This window comes from Accipiter gentilis, chromosome 14 (genome assembly GCF_929443795.1).
Source record: "Accipiter gentilis chromosome 14, bAccGen1.1, whole genome shotgun sequence".
Taxonomy (NCBI): Eukaryota; Metazoa; Chordata; class Aves; order Accipitriformes; family Accipitridae; genus Astur; species Astur gentilis.
The window spans coordinates 22,757,731-22,776,992 of record NC_064893.1 but is presented as its reverse complement, the minus strand read 5'-3'; the positions used below and the strand labels follow the sequence as shown (position 1 = coordinate 22,776,992).

The 19,262-nt window shown below is 39.7% G+C and overlaps 1 protein-coding gene across 1 annotated transcript in view; it reads left to right on the top strand.

The window, feature by feature from the left end:
• The window catches only part of STK4 (serine/threonine kinase 4), a 49,208-nt gene that overhangs the window by 11,338 nt on the left and 18,608 nt on the right, over positions 1–19,262 (top strand). The window contains exons 9-10 of the mRNA XM_049817356.1: positions 235–421; positions 13,920–14,077. Coding sequence (XP_049673313.1) covers positions 235–421; positions 13,920–14,077 — 345 coding nt within the window. The remainder of the gene's footprint in view (positions 1–234; positions 422–13,919; positions 14,078–19,262) is intronic.

Sequence of the window (19,262 nt, the reverse complement as noted above, 5' to 3'; positions counted from 1 at the left end):
CTGATTATTTATCTGTTCTCTTATTTATCATGTTGGCAGAAAAGTATGAAGACTTTTCATTACCTGCTTGGAGATGATAGGGAGAGAACTAAGTGCATAAACCAAAATGTCGCTTCTATGTGTATTTGTGAAAAACTCTGAGTTAATAAGACTTGCCAGTGTCCTTGAATACGGACATTCTTCATGGGACTTCACCACAGTGAGTAAAAATGTATTTACGGCATCCTTGTACAGGAAGAAGATGAAACTGATTCAGGTACCATGGTGAGGGCAAGCGGAGATGAAACTGGTACCATAAGAGCTGTCAACACGATGAGTGATGGAGCCAACACAATGATAGAACACGATGGCACCTTGGAATCCCAGTTGGGTACTATGGTGATAAACACAGAAGAGGAAGAGGAGGAGGGCACCATGAAAAGTAAGACAACATCTTTAACTTCTAGAATATTACTTAGGACCTAATGTGAGCTATGATATGTATTCCTAACCTGCTTTGATAGTTTTGGTAGCTTATTGTGATGTCTTTTGGTTGTAGGGAGCTAAAACTCTTAAGGCCAATGCCCTCTGGCAGTAGACAAGAGACACCCTTTCTAGGTCGAAGTTTCAAGCCATTCTTTTTAGTCTTGCCCTGGGTATAGCTGATGAGTTGTGCACAATTTCCGCAAGCTTCTGTGCTGATCACATTAGATCTGATTCTAGCTAGTATGGGGTTTTTTGTTGGTTCTTTTTTGTCTGCTTTGTCTTTTTTACAGAATGTAGAGGAGGGAGACTCTAGCATAGGGTTAATAAAAAAAATTGTGTTGCTTTAGAAGGTGATCTGGCTGTAACTTGGCATCTGAAAGCAGCAAGTCTATTTCAGAACTGATGCATCAAATTAAGGGCTACATTATGAAATGACAAATACCTTGCATGTTTCAAGCACAGCAAGGCACGCAGTGGGAGGAGCTAGCATCTCTCTAGACTTGTGTGTTTCTTTAGTGTTACTTTAATCCCTAAGGACAAATGAATAAACTGTGTGTTGTTCTGAGACGTTCAAGTTGAAATCTGTTCCTCCCTAAAATAGAAAAGCTTACTAAAACTGCAAACCTTGTCATAGGATGTAAGATTTGAAATGATGTGACTTTGATCCCTGATAGTCTGTGGAAGACCTCACAGCTTGAGCTGGAAAAGGGTTAAAAATGTTTCTTTGATTAAAGAAATGGCAGGGAGAGCCTCCCTGGAAACGTATGACTAGAAGAAAAAGAATCTTTTCTCAATTATGGATTCTCATGGAAATCCTTTCCCACTGATTGGGTAGTCTTAACAGTATTGAGGCAGAGGGTAGTCTCAACAGTATTGAGGCAGAGGCACTCATAGATGACTCAGCTGGCTAGCATAGATGTTTGCTTAAGGACTGAGCAAAATGCTGAGTGAGGGCTCAGTAGTAAAATATGACCATTGTAGGCAAGGCTTATTCTTTTGGCTCTGCACTGCTTCCGAAGACTTCCTTGGCCATCTGATTTTGAACCTTTAGCTATTGTGGGAGAGAAAAAAAATTCTCAACAGGAGTTTGGAAAAATCCTTTTCCCAGGAATTTCTGTGTTGAAAGCTTCTTCCATGTGGGGGTCCTCTAGAGCTTGTAGAAAGATACCAGTTTTGAGAGTGAAATTTCAGCAGAACCCGTTTAAAGAGTTTTCCAAACACTGATTTAGCACATTAAAAAACCAGAGGTGTCGGCCCACGTAGCAGCTTGTGGCAACAAAGACGATGGAGTAATGCCATTGGATTTTGTGGAACAAGGTAACTCTAGCAAGGGGACAGGTGGATGCTTAGAGTACCTAAAAGGTCACTCAAAGAGTGGGATGTGTTAACAGCCGTAAATAAACTTAGTGAAGTTGCGGTTTCTTTACAAATTCTAGATGTTCTAGGCAACGTGGTTAGTTTCTCATCATCAGTGTGTATTGTTCCAATTCATGATTCACAATAACGGAGGTTTTACTGTCTGGGGTGCTCCCGCACTGGCTACTAAAGGTGCATAAGTAAAGTGCCTCTTCAGTTTATCTTCCTGTGTTTATCTTCCTGCTTATCTTCTCACAATCTTTTTAACCTTGCAGCGCTTGTAACTCAAAAGCATCTAATGCTTTCTATGAAGTAGTGTACAGAGTTTTGAGGCAATGCCTTTGATAATACCTCTTTTGCAAGGACATACTCTCATTTTGAGTAAAATCAGTTATGAGGATATAGCAGTGTCCTTAATATAGTGTAGTTTCTAACCTCAAGAGGGAGCTCCAGAACAAGCTCTTAGGAGCTCTAGATCTCTGTGACTGGAAAGTCGAGTTTGTCTTTTAACACCCACCCACCCCCCCCCACCCCCCGCGTGGACTTCAGACTTCTTAAAAACGCTTTGTTCTTCAACTGCCGCTGTGTAACAGTATTCAAAGCTGAGTATGCGGCAGAAGTGCTTGAGCAGCTCTGCCTTCTGGAGGAAGCATTTTGAGATCCTGGGTGGAAGTGGTGGTTGGCACTGGTACTGCTTTCATGTAGATGGGTTTCACACAGTAGTATCTAGTGAAACAGAGCTGCACTCAGCACTCTCTGCTGCAGGTTGTGCTGCACTTTAACTTGTACCTTGATTCCAAGAAATCTGATGTTAATAATAATTATTGTACCAGACTAAACTTAACTTTTCCTTAACATGTTATTCTCCTCCTTACCCGGTAGCATAGTTCTGAAATTCTGGCTGCTGCACAGAACAGTTGTGTTTGCTTCTTGGACACACTGCAAGGCAGTGTCTTTGAGCGGCTTACCCTTCATGTGAATTGTGTATAGCTCCGTTTTTTCCAGATTGCTGTTTCCATATTCATGTTCTCATAACATTCAGTTAAATTGATTTAACTGTAAAGCTCATCGGTCTGCTGCAGAACTCTCTGGAGCAAGGTCTTTTTGTAACCTTAAATATAAATGTAATAATGCTGTTTGGAAACCACTGAGTTTGAAGAAGCTTCATTGATTCATATTTTTAAAGATGTCTATATTTCATTTGGCAGCTTGTGTTATGACTCACAATAAAACCTGTTTTAAGTCAATAAAAAAGTTCTGATTTTTTTTGCATGGCATTAGTAGGAGAATTTAGCTTCCCTAGGTGTCTTGGGCTTTTTAACTGCAGGCTTCTGAGCTTGTGTCCTAGCCCTTACTTCTAATTTAAAAAACTAAATCTGTGTATTCACCAGTTTTTTGTTTGGTTTTCTTTCTTTTTAATCTAAAAAGTGTTTATAGGACATTGAAATACGATGCTTTAGGTAAGATTGTCTTCAAAATCTCTAGCAAACAACTTCCAATAACCTTGAAAGTGATTCTTGCATAGATCGTTTCATGACTTTTCAGGCTCAGAGGAAAAGCATTTTTAAATTCCAGTATTTTACATTGTAGGGGAGGTTTTGTTTTGTAGTCAATTGAGCTGTAATTCTGTCTGCTTAAATTCTTTCATTTGCTTGGCTTTTTTCTGGGCATTCAATATAAATACTCAGGCAGCATTAAAAATGTCACTATGATATTCTGTTATGCATTTTGAAAGCACTCAAGTGATTGCCTGAAACCACAGATACTAAACTTTGCTGTGACACGTTTTACTTATAAATCGATTGCTAACAGATTACTTATGGATTGCAGTTAAACTATTCCAGGAAAACTTTGGAAGTAGCTGAAGAACTATAGATGAACAATGATTTGTAATAACAGACATTTCCATTGTGCTTGAGAGCTGGAATAACTTCTGAACTGTTAATATGTCTGAAATAATATTTTAAAAAATTTTCTATGACAGAATATATAGTGCTAGTAAACAGTGCAGCATTTTTCACTCTCTTTTTTTGCTTTTTGTGCTTTATTTGCTGTAGGTCTTTAGAAGGTGGAAATTTGGCATGAGTTTGTCTCTTCGATTTAAAGAGTGGAATATAATTTTATAATAAAGCAGATAAACATATTGCCTTCCTTGGACACTGCAATACAATCAGATCCAAGTGAAATAGGATCTAGTTTGTCTAGTACTATAATCTGTCCTATTTCCCGTGTTAAAGTGCCTCTTGCTTGTTTAAGCACCAAATAAAATGGCACTGGAGAATGTAGAACTGCCAACAGTGGCATGAGTTGGGCTGTCTGGTTTTTGGGTCAAAACGAATGAGGGATCTGGGGTTGGTGGAAGAATTGTGGGTGTGGGGTTTTTGTTAATGTGGCACACATTCAGTAGAGCATCTGGGGCAGAGGTAGACCGGAAGCTCTAATAACGCTGTTGCCTCTACCTTGATAATGTAATGTGCAGGTAAAAATTTTTAATAGCTGGTGAATGTGTAAAATAAAAAATTGTAGGCTTTGTTCTTTTAATATAGTTAGGCGTGGTTTGGGTTTTGTTATGCTTTTACCATGCGTACACTGCTAAGCATGGTTGTGTCCTTTTAAAAACAAACTTCCCCTTTTGAGGGGAGATTGAGTTTCACTAGCAGATTAAATGAGCTAAGATGCAAACTTGGCAATTTGCTATTAGAAAAATGATTCAGAGTAAGCTTGTTAGTCTTGGTGGCTTTGTGAGACATCCAGTGGGTGACCCTTAAACCTGAACCAGGGAAGTGTTACTGCCAAGACGTGGGAAACCTTTTTTCCCCCGCTAATGAACCTGTGATTTTTCATGTGAAGCAATGACTGTAAAAGCTGTAACGTGAACAGCAGAATGAATATGGCTGGCAGAAGGTTTATGTCACTGCATTAATATTATAATTTAATAAAGTATTACTGGTATGTAGCTGAGGTGTAGCTATAGGTGGTGTAATATCAGTAGTTGTCCAAAAAGCGCGGATGCATGTTATCCAAATAGCTGATGCAGGTACTGTAGAGAATAGCTCCACATCTTGCCGGGATTTACATCATGTGTGCGTCAAAGCTATTTGGATGTGTTTTGCCTCTGGTTTTCTCCACAGACAATAGCTCTTCATAAGCAGCTTCCGACTACTTAGTGTTATTAAGGTCCAGTGGTACAGTTCTGTGTTTAAAATAAATTGGTCCATTTAGGCATAATTGGACCATAAAACACTCTTAGCGTTATGCATTTAAATAACACTGTTTATAGAAGTACCTACATTGATTAAATTCTTCTCAAACTGTAAGAAGCATTGCACTGCCGCTCTTGAGGTGTGGAGAGTACAAGTCTTCACAGATAAGTCTTCCAGTTGCGTTACTTTTTGACTTTCATCTTAATAGCAGCCTTGCTGGCAAACTTGACATAAACAGTGGCCAGCACAGTTTGTTTTAGAATATCAAGTTGTGCGGACATGCAGACAGTCTTTTTGAGCAATGGGAGGAGTTTTATATGCTGTCATTTTGTTGTGGGGGTTTTGCTGTGGGTTTTGTTTTTTCTGCTTGAATAGTGGTAGGCTAGTGGACGTCTGTGCAGTGGGCTAGCAGTTGAAGTAGTGGTTCTGTGCAGACTGAAGCATGAAGAAAAGTTAAGTTTGGGATCTAAGTTGGATGCCTGTCCATCTTCGGTTGTCCTGACAAAGCTCTGACGAAGCTTTAATGCTAAGACAAAGTTAATAATCTGTTAATATTTATATTTTCAGAGACATTGAAATTGGAAAAAGAGATGTATGTGTTTAACACAGGTATTTTTGCTGTTCCTAACACTTTATTATTAAGAACTCCTGCATTTGTGATGATGGGGGATGTAAAGTAGGGGGATTTTTTTATATTTTTTTTTTCTTGGACAGAAGCATTGCCTTGAGGAAGATGGGAAGTATGACTAACAGAGTCCTGAATAGCTAGCCTACAGGAGGCAGTATGTTTCAGGAGACTCAATCAAGAGACAGAGTAGTAGAAAATCACTTAGTAAGTATATCTCTGTCCCGCATGCATGCATATTTGCACTTACAGGCAAACTGTAACCTACCTGTCTCTTCGAAGAATAAATTCACTTCCTACTGGATCAAAATAAAACCTGGAGAAAGCTTTTCTCCTGAGCAGGAATGAGGAAAACTGTAAACTCTTAAATTCCTTAATTGCAGAAGTTTAAAACCAAATTTATTTTTACCAGCAGATTTTCAAGCTTCAGGAAAAAAGTGTTCATTGCCTCGTTTTCTATTCTCTCTAGATAAGCAAATGAGTTTCTGGGTTATGAATAGAAAGGGTGTTAGCAAATGCTTACGTGTTTATATGCCACTGGGGGAGCCTGAGCTGTTCCTCACAGCATGCTGGACTTGAAGACTGCATCCCTGGTTGCTTCTCATTAAGACTCATCAGAACCTGAGCCAGATGATGCAGGATATGAAATGTTCACTTCTTGCTTGATGCACCTTCATATCTCGCTGCCTGTGTCATATGCTGTGGTTACTGGACTAAATTGGCAATTCAGCTAATGAGGTAAAAGACATAAGGGGTCCACTCGACATGAAAATTGAAAAATGGAGGAAAATTTGTGATGGAGGAAGAAAGCTGCTATATATTTCTAATATTTTCTGAGTTTTTATGTAAAAGATCCAAAAGGAGGTAACCTGATCTTAAACAGCTTTCATTACTGTGAGGATTTCCTCCTCTTTCAGAAAGTCCTCCCTTGTATATACCACAGTTTTTGATGAGTGTTGGTACTCTTCTCCTTAGGTAACTTTGATGTCTTATATTCATTAAAAGAGATTGGTTAGGATACCTAGCTTTGATTTTTATGGTCATTTAGGAGCTCCTTAATAGCAGGACCTGTCAGGTATGTTCTGCTTTGATTTAGTCTGAGATAGGCCATAATTATGGGAAGACTTGTCCTCATAAGCTTCAATAGATATGAAGTGTTATGTGGTCTGCTTTTAATGTGAGGAAATCTCAGCTTGTGTTGCCATGGGGTGAATTCATTAATGATGGAGCACTTTTTGCTCTGGTTGAATAAATTGGCATCTCTGCTCTGCTGCATAAAATGACTCAGTCCTGTTCATACGATACAAATTATGCTGTCCAGCTGCTAAAGTTCAGCTGTGATCTCTAAGAAATAGCCTGAGGCAAATAAAATTGCAATTCCATTTGAAATTTAATATTAATGAAGTGTTGCTTGCACATAATCATCAGGCACTGTTTTGTGCATCCTAAATACGTGTACATTTTCAATCTTAAAGTTACATAATTCAATCTAAAGCAGGCAGAAGCTTACTGAGACTACTGGGGACTAAGCCTGTTACGTGAGAAGTCAGTGAAAGGTCTATGCTTATTTAGACCACTAAAATGAAAGATGACATTGGATATGACAACTCCTAAAAACAAAACAAAAAATTAAAAAAGGGCAAGGAGGGAAGGTGAACACTGTAGAGGATGATGGTTTAAATGCCGAAGAGCTGAGGTGTGCTCAAGAACAAGTGCATATATACTGGCTGTCCATAAACTTCAGACTGGAAATGAGAGGGTTTATAACTCAGGGGAACAGCAAGCCTGTCAACAGCAAGGACAAAGCAAACCAATTGCTTTACAATAGATCTTCATCACTCTGTGAAAGGGACTATATAATCTTGTACACGATAGCAAAAGACTATGCTGCTTGTCCCAAGGCATCCTTTCTGGCATTATGTCTTGACTAAAGGCAGTGATAGCTCTGCTTTCTTCAAAGTTGATATGAGTGCTCTTTACTGCATCTCTGCAGAGCTGCTTTGAGCTCCTGCTCACAGGGTTTGCAACTTCCTGAGCTTTCTGCAGGGCATTCGTGATACTTTCCTAGCATAAGTCAACTTAAAAATTTTTGGTCTTGTTGCTTCTGACACCTCATTCTCATAAACGCAAGTATTCTCCAGAGCTGAGGCCAGTTGTATCTAAAGATTGCAGCCTCCTGAAACCTTGACAAATACATATATGTGTACCAAGTATCATGTTTTAGGTTGATACTGCTAATGTAGTAATTAATCACTTCATGGTTGTTGATTTATATTACCTTCTTTGTAGATGAATTTGTAGCATGATCTCCTGGACTGTTCCCAGCCACAACTCTAGCTCCAATTTTTGTGATATAAGGGAGGAAATCTCTCACCGTGGCTTCAAGAATAGGTATTTTAAGTATTAACTTTATAAACTGACTTGAGTAAAGAGCACACAAAATGTGTTCCTGAGGTTATCTTTCTCTCATGACAAGCTTTGTGACTCTAGAATATTCACCCTAGGTAGATAATAGCAATCTCTTTCAAGAGGAAAGAATAATAAAACAAGGATTATTCTGCTGTCAAGTTTGAGTAGAGAAGAATAATTTTAGAGTAAAGCAGAAATTCTAGTTTCATTACTCAGCAAGCTTGTTCAGATAGATAGAAGGACTTTGTAAATCCCACTTTGCTTTTGAAGGCGTCCTTTGAAGCTCATGAGCTTCTGAAAATTTTCAATTGTGAGAGCTAATTTGACAAAATCAACAAAATGAGTGCTTTGATTTCTGGGACTAGATGATACTGAATGATCTGGTTTCATGGATATTCTCTACTACTGGGGGAAAAAAAGTAAATATCTTGCTGGTTTAATTGACTATGCTGTTTATTCTTTATTGTTCTACTTTCTCTGCAGCATCATATGGAAATAAAAATGGCTTGAAGGCTCTCCACACCTTCTTTGTCACCTTTTGCTTGATGTAAGGAGGTCCGTATGCTGCAGTCAGCTACTAAGACTGACCTCTTCCATTCCCTCAAGTATTCAGACGGGTGACGTTTTCTGGGAGGGAGCACACTGCTTAAGTTTTTCCTTAAAACTTACCCTTGCTGTAGCCTGGCAGAGGTGAGGATCCAGTATGCTAAGGCCACTGGCTGTTCCTGATGTTGCCTCGCTGGCTTTTTGCAGTGCCCTGCCAGTATCTGTCAGTTGTCTTTTGGCTTGTCTGGGCTGTTTGTGCTTTGGATAAGGACTGTCCCAGCTTGCATGGTACCAGATGCAGTTGGACTTGCTTTCCACTGCTGAAAGGATAACACTATTAGTGAAATCAGTAGTAAGCATAGCATGCTGCTCCTTTAAAAATCAAAATCTAAGGGGATATTTGTTGTTCACAATTTACAGCATTGTCTACCTTTGGACCCACCAATTTCACATCTTTTTCTGTTTTCTCACGCAACAATACTGATGTTCTAAACCTGATTTTATACCAGACAGCACTTGTGAGTTTTTTTGCAGAGGGCTTCTGCTCTTTACCACATGGTAGGCTGAATGACGATGGGTCCTCCCAGTGCCTGTGGCTCTGTACAGCTAGCCCAAACCTGTAATTCTGCAGTCAGCTGGACTGGCTCCAGCAGAGCTGTGGTGTTCCATTTGTGTAATTAATACAGCTCCTAAAAGATGACTGAATATCTAAATGGTAGACCATTAATGGCTCCAGGGAGACCTCGTGGCTCATCCTTATAAGCAACCCTTTAGGTTCTGAAATAAATGCATGGTGAAGCCTTTCTTGTCACCACAGGGTGACCTTCTCATAAAAGGCTCTTCTCTGTCACAGTTGTGATCTTACTTTCTGTCAAATGTTCATATTTTAGTCTAACCCTATAAAACTAGAAAATTAAATGCTTTTTGGCACAGACACGTTTAGTGCAGTGTCATCTTTCAGCAGCGTCTGCTTCTGCAAATAGCAGTGATTGATTTTTTGTCTTCAGCTGCCTTTTATCAAAATCTTAAAGATATAGTGGTGTGACTCTTGTGTTGAATTAATAGCATATCATTTTTGGAAAGATGACACTGCTGTTAAGTGCCAAGATTGATGAAAAGAATCCAGTCGTGCTAGGATGATAATTTATTTGGTGTAATGTCTGTCTGTCTCCAGGAGGGTTTCTGTCAGTCTTGCTGCATACACACCCCTAGTAGATCATAGCAGCAACTAAAATTTCAGACATCTTAGATCTGTATTCTGGCTATTTTTCGTTTTATATTATCTTTTTTTTCCCATTTTTCGTTTGCCAGTTAGCAATCTCAATTTTTAGCAGTTTAAACAAAAAACAAACCAATGCTAAATAAAGATGCAGTGTTATATGTTGATGTGCAGAAATGTCCTAAAGTTGATGACTAAATGTTGCATGTGTTTGAAAGGCCTGAGGTGACTGCAAGGTTAGAGGTGTCTGACAGTGGGTGTGAAGGGCATGAGTCGCAGAAGAGCTTGGCTGGCAGGGAGGACCTCTGGGAGTCATCAGTCTGGTTCCCTGTGCAATGGCTGGGACCAAGCGCAATGTCAGATCCGGTTGCTCAGGGCCTTGCACAATCGCTCCAGCCCTGCTCCATTGCACAACCATCCCTGTTGTGAAAACTTTCTTCCTTATGTTCAGCAGAGTTGCCCCCTTGCTGTGGTTCAGACTCTTCCTCGCATCCTTTCACGAGGGAGAGTGGGGCTATGATCGCCTGCTGGAGTGGGAGACAGCAGCTAGAGCCACTCCTGCCCTTCCCAGGCTGAACAAACCCCCTTCCCTCCCACCCTCTTAGCATGGCAGAGACCCCTTTGGTGTCCTGGCAGCCTTGTGCTGCAGCCCCCCAGCTTTTCGGTCACTTGTACTGCTGGGGCTGAAAATCTAGTTGTACCCTTCGGGATTATAAACTACCCCCACCACTTCATGTGCTTTCTTCTTTGTTGCTTTCATTTCTGCATGAAAACAGACATTTTATTAAATAAAGCTTGGGTTTGGATGTACCTTTCAATAATTCAGTGATGCTACAATAGGTTGTTGTTCAGTAGATGTAACTAGTCGTTTACAGATATTGCAGTTCTTGGTAAAATACAAGATGTGGGGAAATGAGCATGATTATTTTAAGTGACACTCTGAATTAAACTCTGGTATGAGCTAACAGTCTTTAAAAAAAAGGAAAAAGAACTGAATAAGCCAGTGTCACTGGAGTGAAACTCTTGGTTTCAAAGTCTCCTGTGCTGCAAACTATTGTTTTCAAAACATAGAGTACAAGCTTGATTTAGATTTTCTTTTTTGTTGTTGTTTTTCTTGTTTTGTTTTTTTGTTCCCTTAGGAAGCCTGAATTACTGAGACCTAGGCTGGCTACTGTGTATAGATTAGCCTAGGTAGTTCTAAATTCTTCTATTTCTACAAAATTTGTTGGTGTTAAACATTGCCGTGATGGGGCATAACAACTTAACCTCCTGCTTCAAACAGGCTGTACTGCAGCAGAATACAAGGGGTGTATTTACTTCATTCTAAATAAATGTTTTATCACTTAGCTGTAATTGGATTGCTATTGTATTTCAGTAATTATTCCCAACAGCAAATCTGTTTTCTACTTTGCAGATGTCTCTTCCCTGACTGACCTTCACGCAGCCTGTCTGAGGGTGTCTTTCTTGATCTAATTCTGTACAATGAGTTTTTTGGTTTTGTTTTTAAAAGAGGGGGAACTACTGCCAGGGGTAGAATAATTTGTCTTTGCTCTAGTTGTCATGGTGCAAAAGTATGAGCACTTCAGTTCATGCTTGAGTTTTTAGCTGACCCTGGAGAGGCAGTACGATACAGTGCTTTTTCAAAATGCATCATGACATTTCAGGCTATGTAGAACCACACTTCTCTCAGTATCACAATCCAGATATCCTGCCAAGTTTCTCATACTTTGCGGAAACTTGTTCTGTATTTAAACATGTCTGTAGACAAATAACTTCCTGAAGTATCTCATAGCTGACCAAGGAATTCATACACTTGTCTGATGATCAGACAGTGTCTACCAGGGAAGTTCTGGATCACTGGATGGCAATTTTATGTGCAAGAATAATATTCGGTGATTAAATCTTAATGGGTTTCCAGAGTAGCTAATATTTTTTCAAGAGGAAAGCACTGCTGAATGTCCTTAGTGAGGACTGTCTTGTGATAGCCTGCCTTCTGGACAAACTTGTGGAAGAGTCAGTGTTACTCAGGCCCCACAAACCCATCAAAGGACGGCTCCACCCGTGTGCTTGTCTGAAGCTCTGAACTTCTGGTTGATTGCCTGCATGACAGATTATTTCAAATGTATGGCATTCAACAGTGAACTTACTTCCACAGTCCAGAATTAGGCTATTCTGATGCCATTTTCTGTTAACTCTAGTTCTAATCCTGCTTTCTGAAAAGGATGGTTTCTGCATTGCCTAAAACATATGTTTCAAGTATGAGTAACCTACTTCAGTGCCTAGAGAACCATATTTTATCAGAACAAAAACATTTTACTAGGTATTGTTACAGTGCTTACTTCCATTATGCTCACAGGTTTTTGTGAAGCATTTTATCATGATGAGCAGTACAATGGCATTAAGCTGCGAGTAGTCTTCAGCTGTGTTTGCAGCTGTCACGGTCTTGTGGTGCAGCCCTGTTGAAGCATGTTTGCTGTGCAAGCCTGCCTCTTCATTTAGATTGCGACTCTTTACAAGATATTAGCTGCACTGTAACTCGGAGGACAGGCCAGTTTTAACTGTGAGTGGTCCGGGCAGCATCTGATGCTGTACTAGTTCCACTAATAAAGAAATCTTCCTTTGGAGATACTGGAAGTCTTTTGATCTTGACTTGCTGTGAAGATAAATTTTGTGTTTTCTTCCTGTATCGGCTTTTATGCTGTCTGTGCTAGGAATCAGTATTTTCATCCTTTCACTTTTCATCACTTCCTTCCCTATTGCGCTGTCATCACCCTGCAGCTGAAGCTGCCTTCTGTTCATGGACCCCACCTCCTCTCTCTCTCCAAATGGCACTGGGGATCTGCTTTGATCTGGGAACTTGTGACCCTGCGTTTCTTCCTTCAGTGATGGAAACCTGTTTGCTGAATGGATTGCTGGATTTATTTGCATGTAATGGTACTTAAATCACATGAGCAGGGATTCGGATGGTGTGATGGTTAAAGGAAGAAGGGATACATTAGTGCTCGTATCCCTAATGCCACCAGCTATGCAACATATCTGGGCACCCTGTGACAATGTAGTTTTACTAGCTCGTTGCTCTTAACGGATCAGCAGCGTTCCTCCTTTTCATTTAACTTTTGGTTGTTCTAAAGAATAACTTAGACAAATGAGAATAATGTAAACCTAGGTGTGCTAAAGCTTTGTGTTCTTGGCTATATCCTTTCTTCTCCTATCACTATGTGTGGATTTTGTGTTATCAAGAATGATGCTTGGGAGGCTTATGAGACCTGCTCTTACAAATCAAAGTATTCATATTTAGGGGGTTATTTTGACCCCTCTGTCTCTCTTTGTACCCTTGCCCATTTCTTATTTACCCCAAGTTTCCTAAACGCAGTCTAGAATTGAATGGTTAATCTATATATCTGGCTTATTCAAGTAATCCACTAAGAAGGTGTGTTCAGAGGAATTAACTTACAAAAAGAAAATGAGGACAGTAAACTTGACAACTTACTAACTGACTGTTTATGAAAAGAAAAAAAAGCTTTGCAAACTGGTTAATCTTTTCTGCCCAAGAAATTTAGAACTTGACTACTTCTACCCAAGTTATGTGATATTTGTATGATAGCTGTGGTCTTTGAAAGCCTTGCTTTTTGTACTGTTCCATTCATAAATAGAAAAATGAGTTTCTACTTGTAAAACAACACTATTTAGTTTTGAAACTTTGTGTCTTTTGCAGTGCATGCAACCTCACTGGGATGAAAAAAAGAACCCAACCTCTCTAGCTGGTAGCAGTTTTAGTTCTAGCATTCAGTGCATGAAGCTCGGTTACCTGGTAGTGTGTTTTGATGGATTGGATTGCAGGTCTAGAGGCCAAGGCCTCCAGCATTGTAATCACTTGTGTGGTGGGCTTTAAGCATCCCTTCTCCGGTTTTCTCACTGTACAGTCAGTTTTATGATTGAAAAGCTGCTGAAAAACCAGTACTTTAGCAAGTACTTTAGCAGTACTACATGATTTAGCGTGTGCTAAAAAAATAAAATCACTTTTGGGCATGATGTAAGGCTGTATAACTGAAAATACATTTTTCAAAACGGTTTTTTTTATTTTTAATATTTCCAGGGAGGGATGAAACGATGCAGCCAGCCAAACCATCATTCCTTGAATATTTTGAGCAGAAGGAGAAGGAGAATCAAATCAATAGCTTTGGGAAGAATGTGTCTGGCCAGACAAAAAATTCATCTGATTGGAAAGTACCACAGGATGGAGACTACGAATTTGTAAGTCTATACTTTGAAATTCAATTGCTGTGACAATCTGTAAGATTTTTAGTCAGAGCTGCTGTAAGATTATTTCTTGTTTTGACAGACTAATGGAAACTTGAGGAGATTCTAATTGCTAATGCTTTTGGATGGGGCATTTTGAAAAACTCATTTTCTTTAGGTATTTCTCTGTAATCATAACCAGTCATTATCTGTATAGTTTCCTTGTTTAAAAGCAAACAAACAAACAAACAAGCCTGAGGACATGAAGGTACAAGCTATCTTGCTTTACTTCCCCATTATGCATTTAAAATAAAAGAATAGAATTCCAGATGGCAGTTAGGAAATGCAAATCCTTAATGTGTAGTGTTTGACAAAGAACAGTGTTAGAACCATTGAATTTCCTTGTTTTTTCTCAAGCTTTGGCACTGGGTTTTGGTTTATTATATAAATGTTGAGTTTGTCTTCATTTCTCTTTCAAGCCCTCAATTTCAGTCTTCCTAACTAAGGTTCACATGCTCAGAATTTTCAGGAACTTTTCAGAAGTCCAAGGAAAGCTCTCCTATTCATAAATTTGATGTAATTTTTTTTGTGAGGATGGAAAATTTCTGGTTTAAGTTCAAAATGCCAGAAGATGAACGCTCTGCTGAACACCATTCCCTCCACTGCGTTTTCTTTCAATGATACTTCACTGCCAGCACTTCTTGCTTTCGTGCATTGTGCACCCGTACGATATCTGTTCATGTTGCCCATGGTTTAGGTTGTCACGCTGCGTTCAGTAGTTGGTGAGATTCACTCCACCTTCACAAAGCAGTGTGGAAAGCGAAATCCCTCTGCTAGTCACGACTTGAGGAAATGCTTTACTTTAAGTCCGGAATAATAGCTGGAGCTTTTAATTCTCTTTGTACAGATTGTATAGACTACTGCTATTACATATATTTTGTTGTCTTTGCTGCTGTATCTCAGATTTTCTTATTTAGACTGAAAAGGATGGCTAGGTGAGGAGACCTGTTGCGTTCTCTCTCTTGTAGCCCTTTGCACTACAGTTACGTTTAGCCTGAAGGCTTAAAGTCACTGCATAAACTGTTTTGCAAAAATAACCTGCGAGCTGCATGTGTATCACAGGGTCTGGGCCAAACACGTGATTCCAGTCGAGTCAGATACTTTATCTCATTCACCTTACATGCTGTAATTTAATTTAATGATAAACAATTATTTTTCAATGTGTGGTATTTCCGAGGAAAGATGGGCTGGTTTGGAGTATTTTAGAAGTCTTTTGCAGTCTGCAGAAGATGGCCCAAGGGGAAATTTGCTGTAATTATTTTACTTTCTAATTTGGTTGATAACAAGTTTAGCAATTATCCTTATTTCCACTGAGTAGGATTTATTCCACCCTGCAGACCATGAGCCTTAGGTGCAGGCTACACCCAGTGAGCAGCACAGGCAGCATGGATGACACAAGGAAAGGTCGGTGCCATTCTAGCAAAGAGGACCTACAAGTATTTTTAGAATGTGAAAAGCAACTGTTTGACATGCATGTGACCTTGTTTACTGATTTCCATTAGTACTGAAGTATTGCCATGTGCATAGATTACCAGTGTGCTGGAAGCAATAAAAGCTAGCAATAAGATGGGATTTGGGTCACCTTCATGTAGTAATTGTAGAAATTTTCCTTCCCAGCTGTATGTATTTCTCTAGTTCAACTGTGTATGAATATACCAGCCTGTCTTGCCTGCAGACTTTGTAACAGAGTTACTTTCTTTTCTGTAGGATAAGAAAAATGCTTGAAAGCAACCTTAATAAATACTCATGGGTATTTATATAGTCCTTATCTGAGGGTTAGTAACAGGAACCTCACATTGTGTAATGCGTTTAAGGACTTAAAACTGGGTGTTTCTCCCATTTGGCTAAAAATGGATCAATTTGATGGCTAGCTATGGGTAAAAGTAATGTTTATTAATGCTTTATTAATTGAAATCATCAATGCAGTAAGCATTGTGGAATAAGAAAAAAGTACATTCATTAGGTGTATCAAGTACATCTGTCCTAGGCTTGCCTGCAGCTATAACTTATTTCTGCATTGTCAAAGTAGGTAGGTTTAAGCAGACTTTGTCTATAGAGTTTGCAGGATTCCAAGTAGAGATGAGATCACTGAGGTGCTGGGTGAATACTAGTTTCTCCTGGGCCTTAAGAAATAATTGAAGTATTATTGCTTTGTGCTACTGCAGAGTAGATAAATATGCCTTGTCTTCTCTTCTGTATTCTTCTCCTTCCTATGTCACTAGCACCTGGAATCTCCTGTCTTCAAAAAAAAAAAGAAAAAAAAGGCAATATTAAATTACAAAAGATTTTTGCTCTTTTCCCCTGTGGCAAAACCAGTTGACCTTTTCTTGACTAACATTGTTCCTTTGAAGCAGGCAAATAAGACACTATTTATATCATGATGGCAATGTCATGTTAGATAAGGGTTAGATTGAGTCAGCCCCATCCGCTGCAGAGCGGAAAACCCAGAGATCCTGTTCTAAAAGGTGATGAACTCCATTCCTCTCAAACGTGGCGGTCTGGCTATGTCCTGGTTGTGGCCAGAAATGGTATAAACCCAGTGTATTTCCAGCAGTGTATTTCCAGCCTTGGACTTCTGAGGTAGAAGTTATTATTAACTGATTAGTCAATGCCCGATGGTGTTAATGTTTATCCCCACTCATGTTTGAACAAGGATCTCTAAAGATTTAAGCACTGCTTGGTTACGAAAAATGTTTTCAAGAACATTAGGATTTATTTAACATGGGGGAAAAAATACTAATTATGGGCAAAAATTCTTGCTTTTAGGAGGAATATAACAAACTCTAATATGAAAATGCTGCAGGGGTAGGCTGTTAATGGGCAGGCTGCATTGTATGTAGAATTCCTAATTGCCATAATCAGATCTCGAAATTTTTGTAGCTGAATTTAATTTTGCCAGTGAACATTAGTCACATACTGTTGCACAGACTTAAATTAATAATGCTAGAAGATTTGTTTAGACAATGTCATACATTTTTTCACTTTAATCTTTCAGTAGTACTGTAACATACAGCAAAATTAATTGTGCAGTGTTTTCTGCCCTTTGACAGAATAAACCCTTTGCTTATTCCTATTTTAAAAGCCTTTTAACTGCTCTGAGCAGGTCAGTATTCTAATATAGCATGTGGCTAAAGTGGGATCTCTTCTTTTTATTCTGCCGCTGCTTGAAAAGCCTTCAGTCTTGCCAAACCTATTGTAGCTTGTATTTGTGGATCATCCAGTCATGAATGTTGTGTATTATATCACTAATCATTTTATTGAAAGCCTGTTTTATAAGCAAATTAGCAGCTTCCAGCCATTCATGACTTATGGTAGCTATGACAGTACTGAAATGTTTTCAGTTTTATTTCATGAGTGTGGTTTCACTCATGAAAAATGAGTGGCAGTAGTGCCCCTGTCAATCTTGAATTTTGCGATCATGATGCAACTGCTGTTGTTTTAATACCTGTAGTGTTGAGCTCAGGTTTTGCTGTAAGTCTAAGTCATAATTTTTCATATATCAGTGAATCTATGCTGATTAAGTATCCTAGGGGCTTGTTTTGGATGTGGAGTCAAATAGGACCTGAGCTTTTAACAGACACTAGAGCAAGAGTACTGCAGGACATCAAGTCTTTCTGTAGGCTTTACACAAGGAGTTGAAGCCACTTGCTCCAAGGCTTTTTTGATTCCAGCCCCTGCGTACCTGCTGACCATTCCTGGCCTGTGTAAAGCAGCCTGTCAAGACCTTAATTGGTACAGACGCTTTTACATTGGCTTCAGCTGCTCTTGCTATCCGTGCTTCACTGGAAGAACACCAGGTGATAGCTGAGCTTTTGAAGGAAAGCATTGCCATTCACCTGCAGGACCTCAGTGGAAAACTACAACCATCAACAGTCATTTTCTGCACTGGCAATCCTCATCCTGCTGCTGCAGCTCTGGGAGGGAAGCTGACATTCAGAAACAAGGTTTATGTCTCTCCTGAGAAGTATCCTGCTTCCTTTGGGAAGACCTTGTTTTGCTTGCATATGCTTGGTGGAATCTTGGTGAATCAGACCTTTCCTATTCCTACAATTATCAACAGCCAGTAGTTTGGGTCTTTCCTTCTCACTCCTTGGCTTAAAGAAGAGGGTGTACCATCACAGGTTCTCTCTCTGAAGCAGAAAAATTTTGGAGCAGAACTTTTCCTTACAAAAATGAAATTAATGTATATCCTTGAGAGTGTCAAGGTGTGCAGAAGTAGAAGGAGTACACATGGCAAATTTCTCAGCTTTCTGCGGAAGGACTGCAGAAGTTGGTTGTTGTCATGGCCTCTGCTCACAGGTTCACCACACTTCAGTCTGCTGTGAGTGAATCTGTTTCAGGTCTTGTGTTTCCGTGCTGTGAGTGCTATTCTCTGCACTAGCTTACCTTTTTAACTCCCTTTGAGAAGTGTCTCATTGGCCGCTGATGAGAATTTCTTTGAACAGGAAAAATTGGTGTGACTTCCCCCAGTTCCAAAACAGACTTTTTATCACTTTTCAGTGCACAGTGTCATCTGTTTCTCTACTGCTGGGGGAGACTGTCCTGCAAACAGTAGAACTGCTGCTTCTGAAATATTTGCAGGGCAAAAGAAGGAAGGATGAGCAGGAGGTGTTAATTGCCTCTAATTGAGGAGAAGAATGCAGGTGCTGATCAGCTGCAACTTTTGTCAGGGCTGCATAGTCAGAGCCCTCATGTACAAGCAACAGTTCTTGTCTCCATCTCACTATCTGCTAGACAGAGATGGGCAGAGAAGGGACTTTGCGGAGTTACAGGAGTTGCAGGAAGGGCTGGGTTTGATCCCACAGCTACAGATCTCTTTCCAGTAACCAGTTGTCTAGCCTGTTGCTTCCAAAGTGCTTGGTCCGCAGCTTGCTGTCGATACCTGACTTCTCTGTGGACTGTGCTCCTTAAAATTCGCTAATTTTGAAATGAGGTATCTTTATTTCAAAAGTGTCTGTAGATGTCTTACTGTGGTCTTTGTTTTTGCCTAGAAGCTCTTTCTCCAGACAGTATTCCTCTTCCTTATACTGAGTCCTGCCAGCGGCTCCTTGGAGCAGGAGGCTGTAGGAGTTGGATGGTTCACCAAGCCAGTGGGACAAAGGAGTGAGCAATAGAAATATATTTCATGCTTGTGATGCAA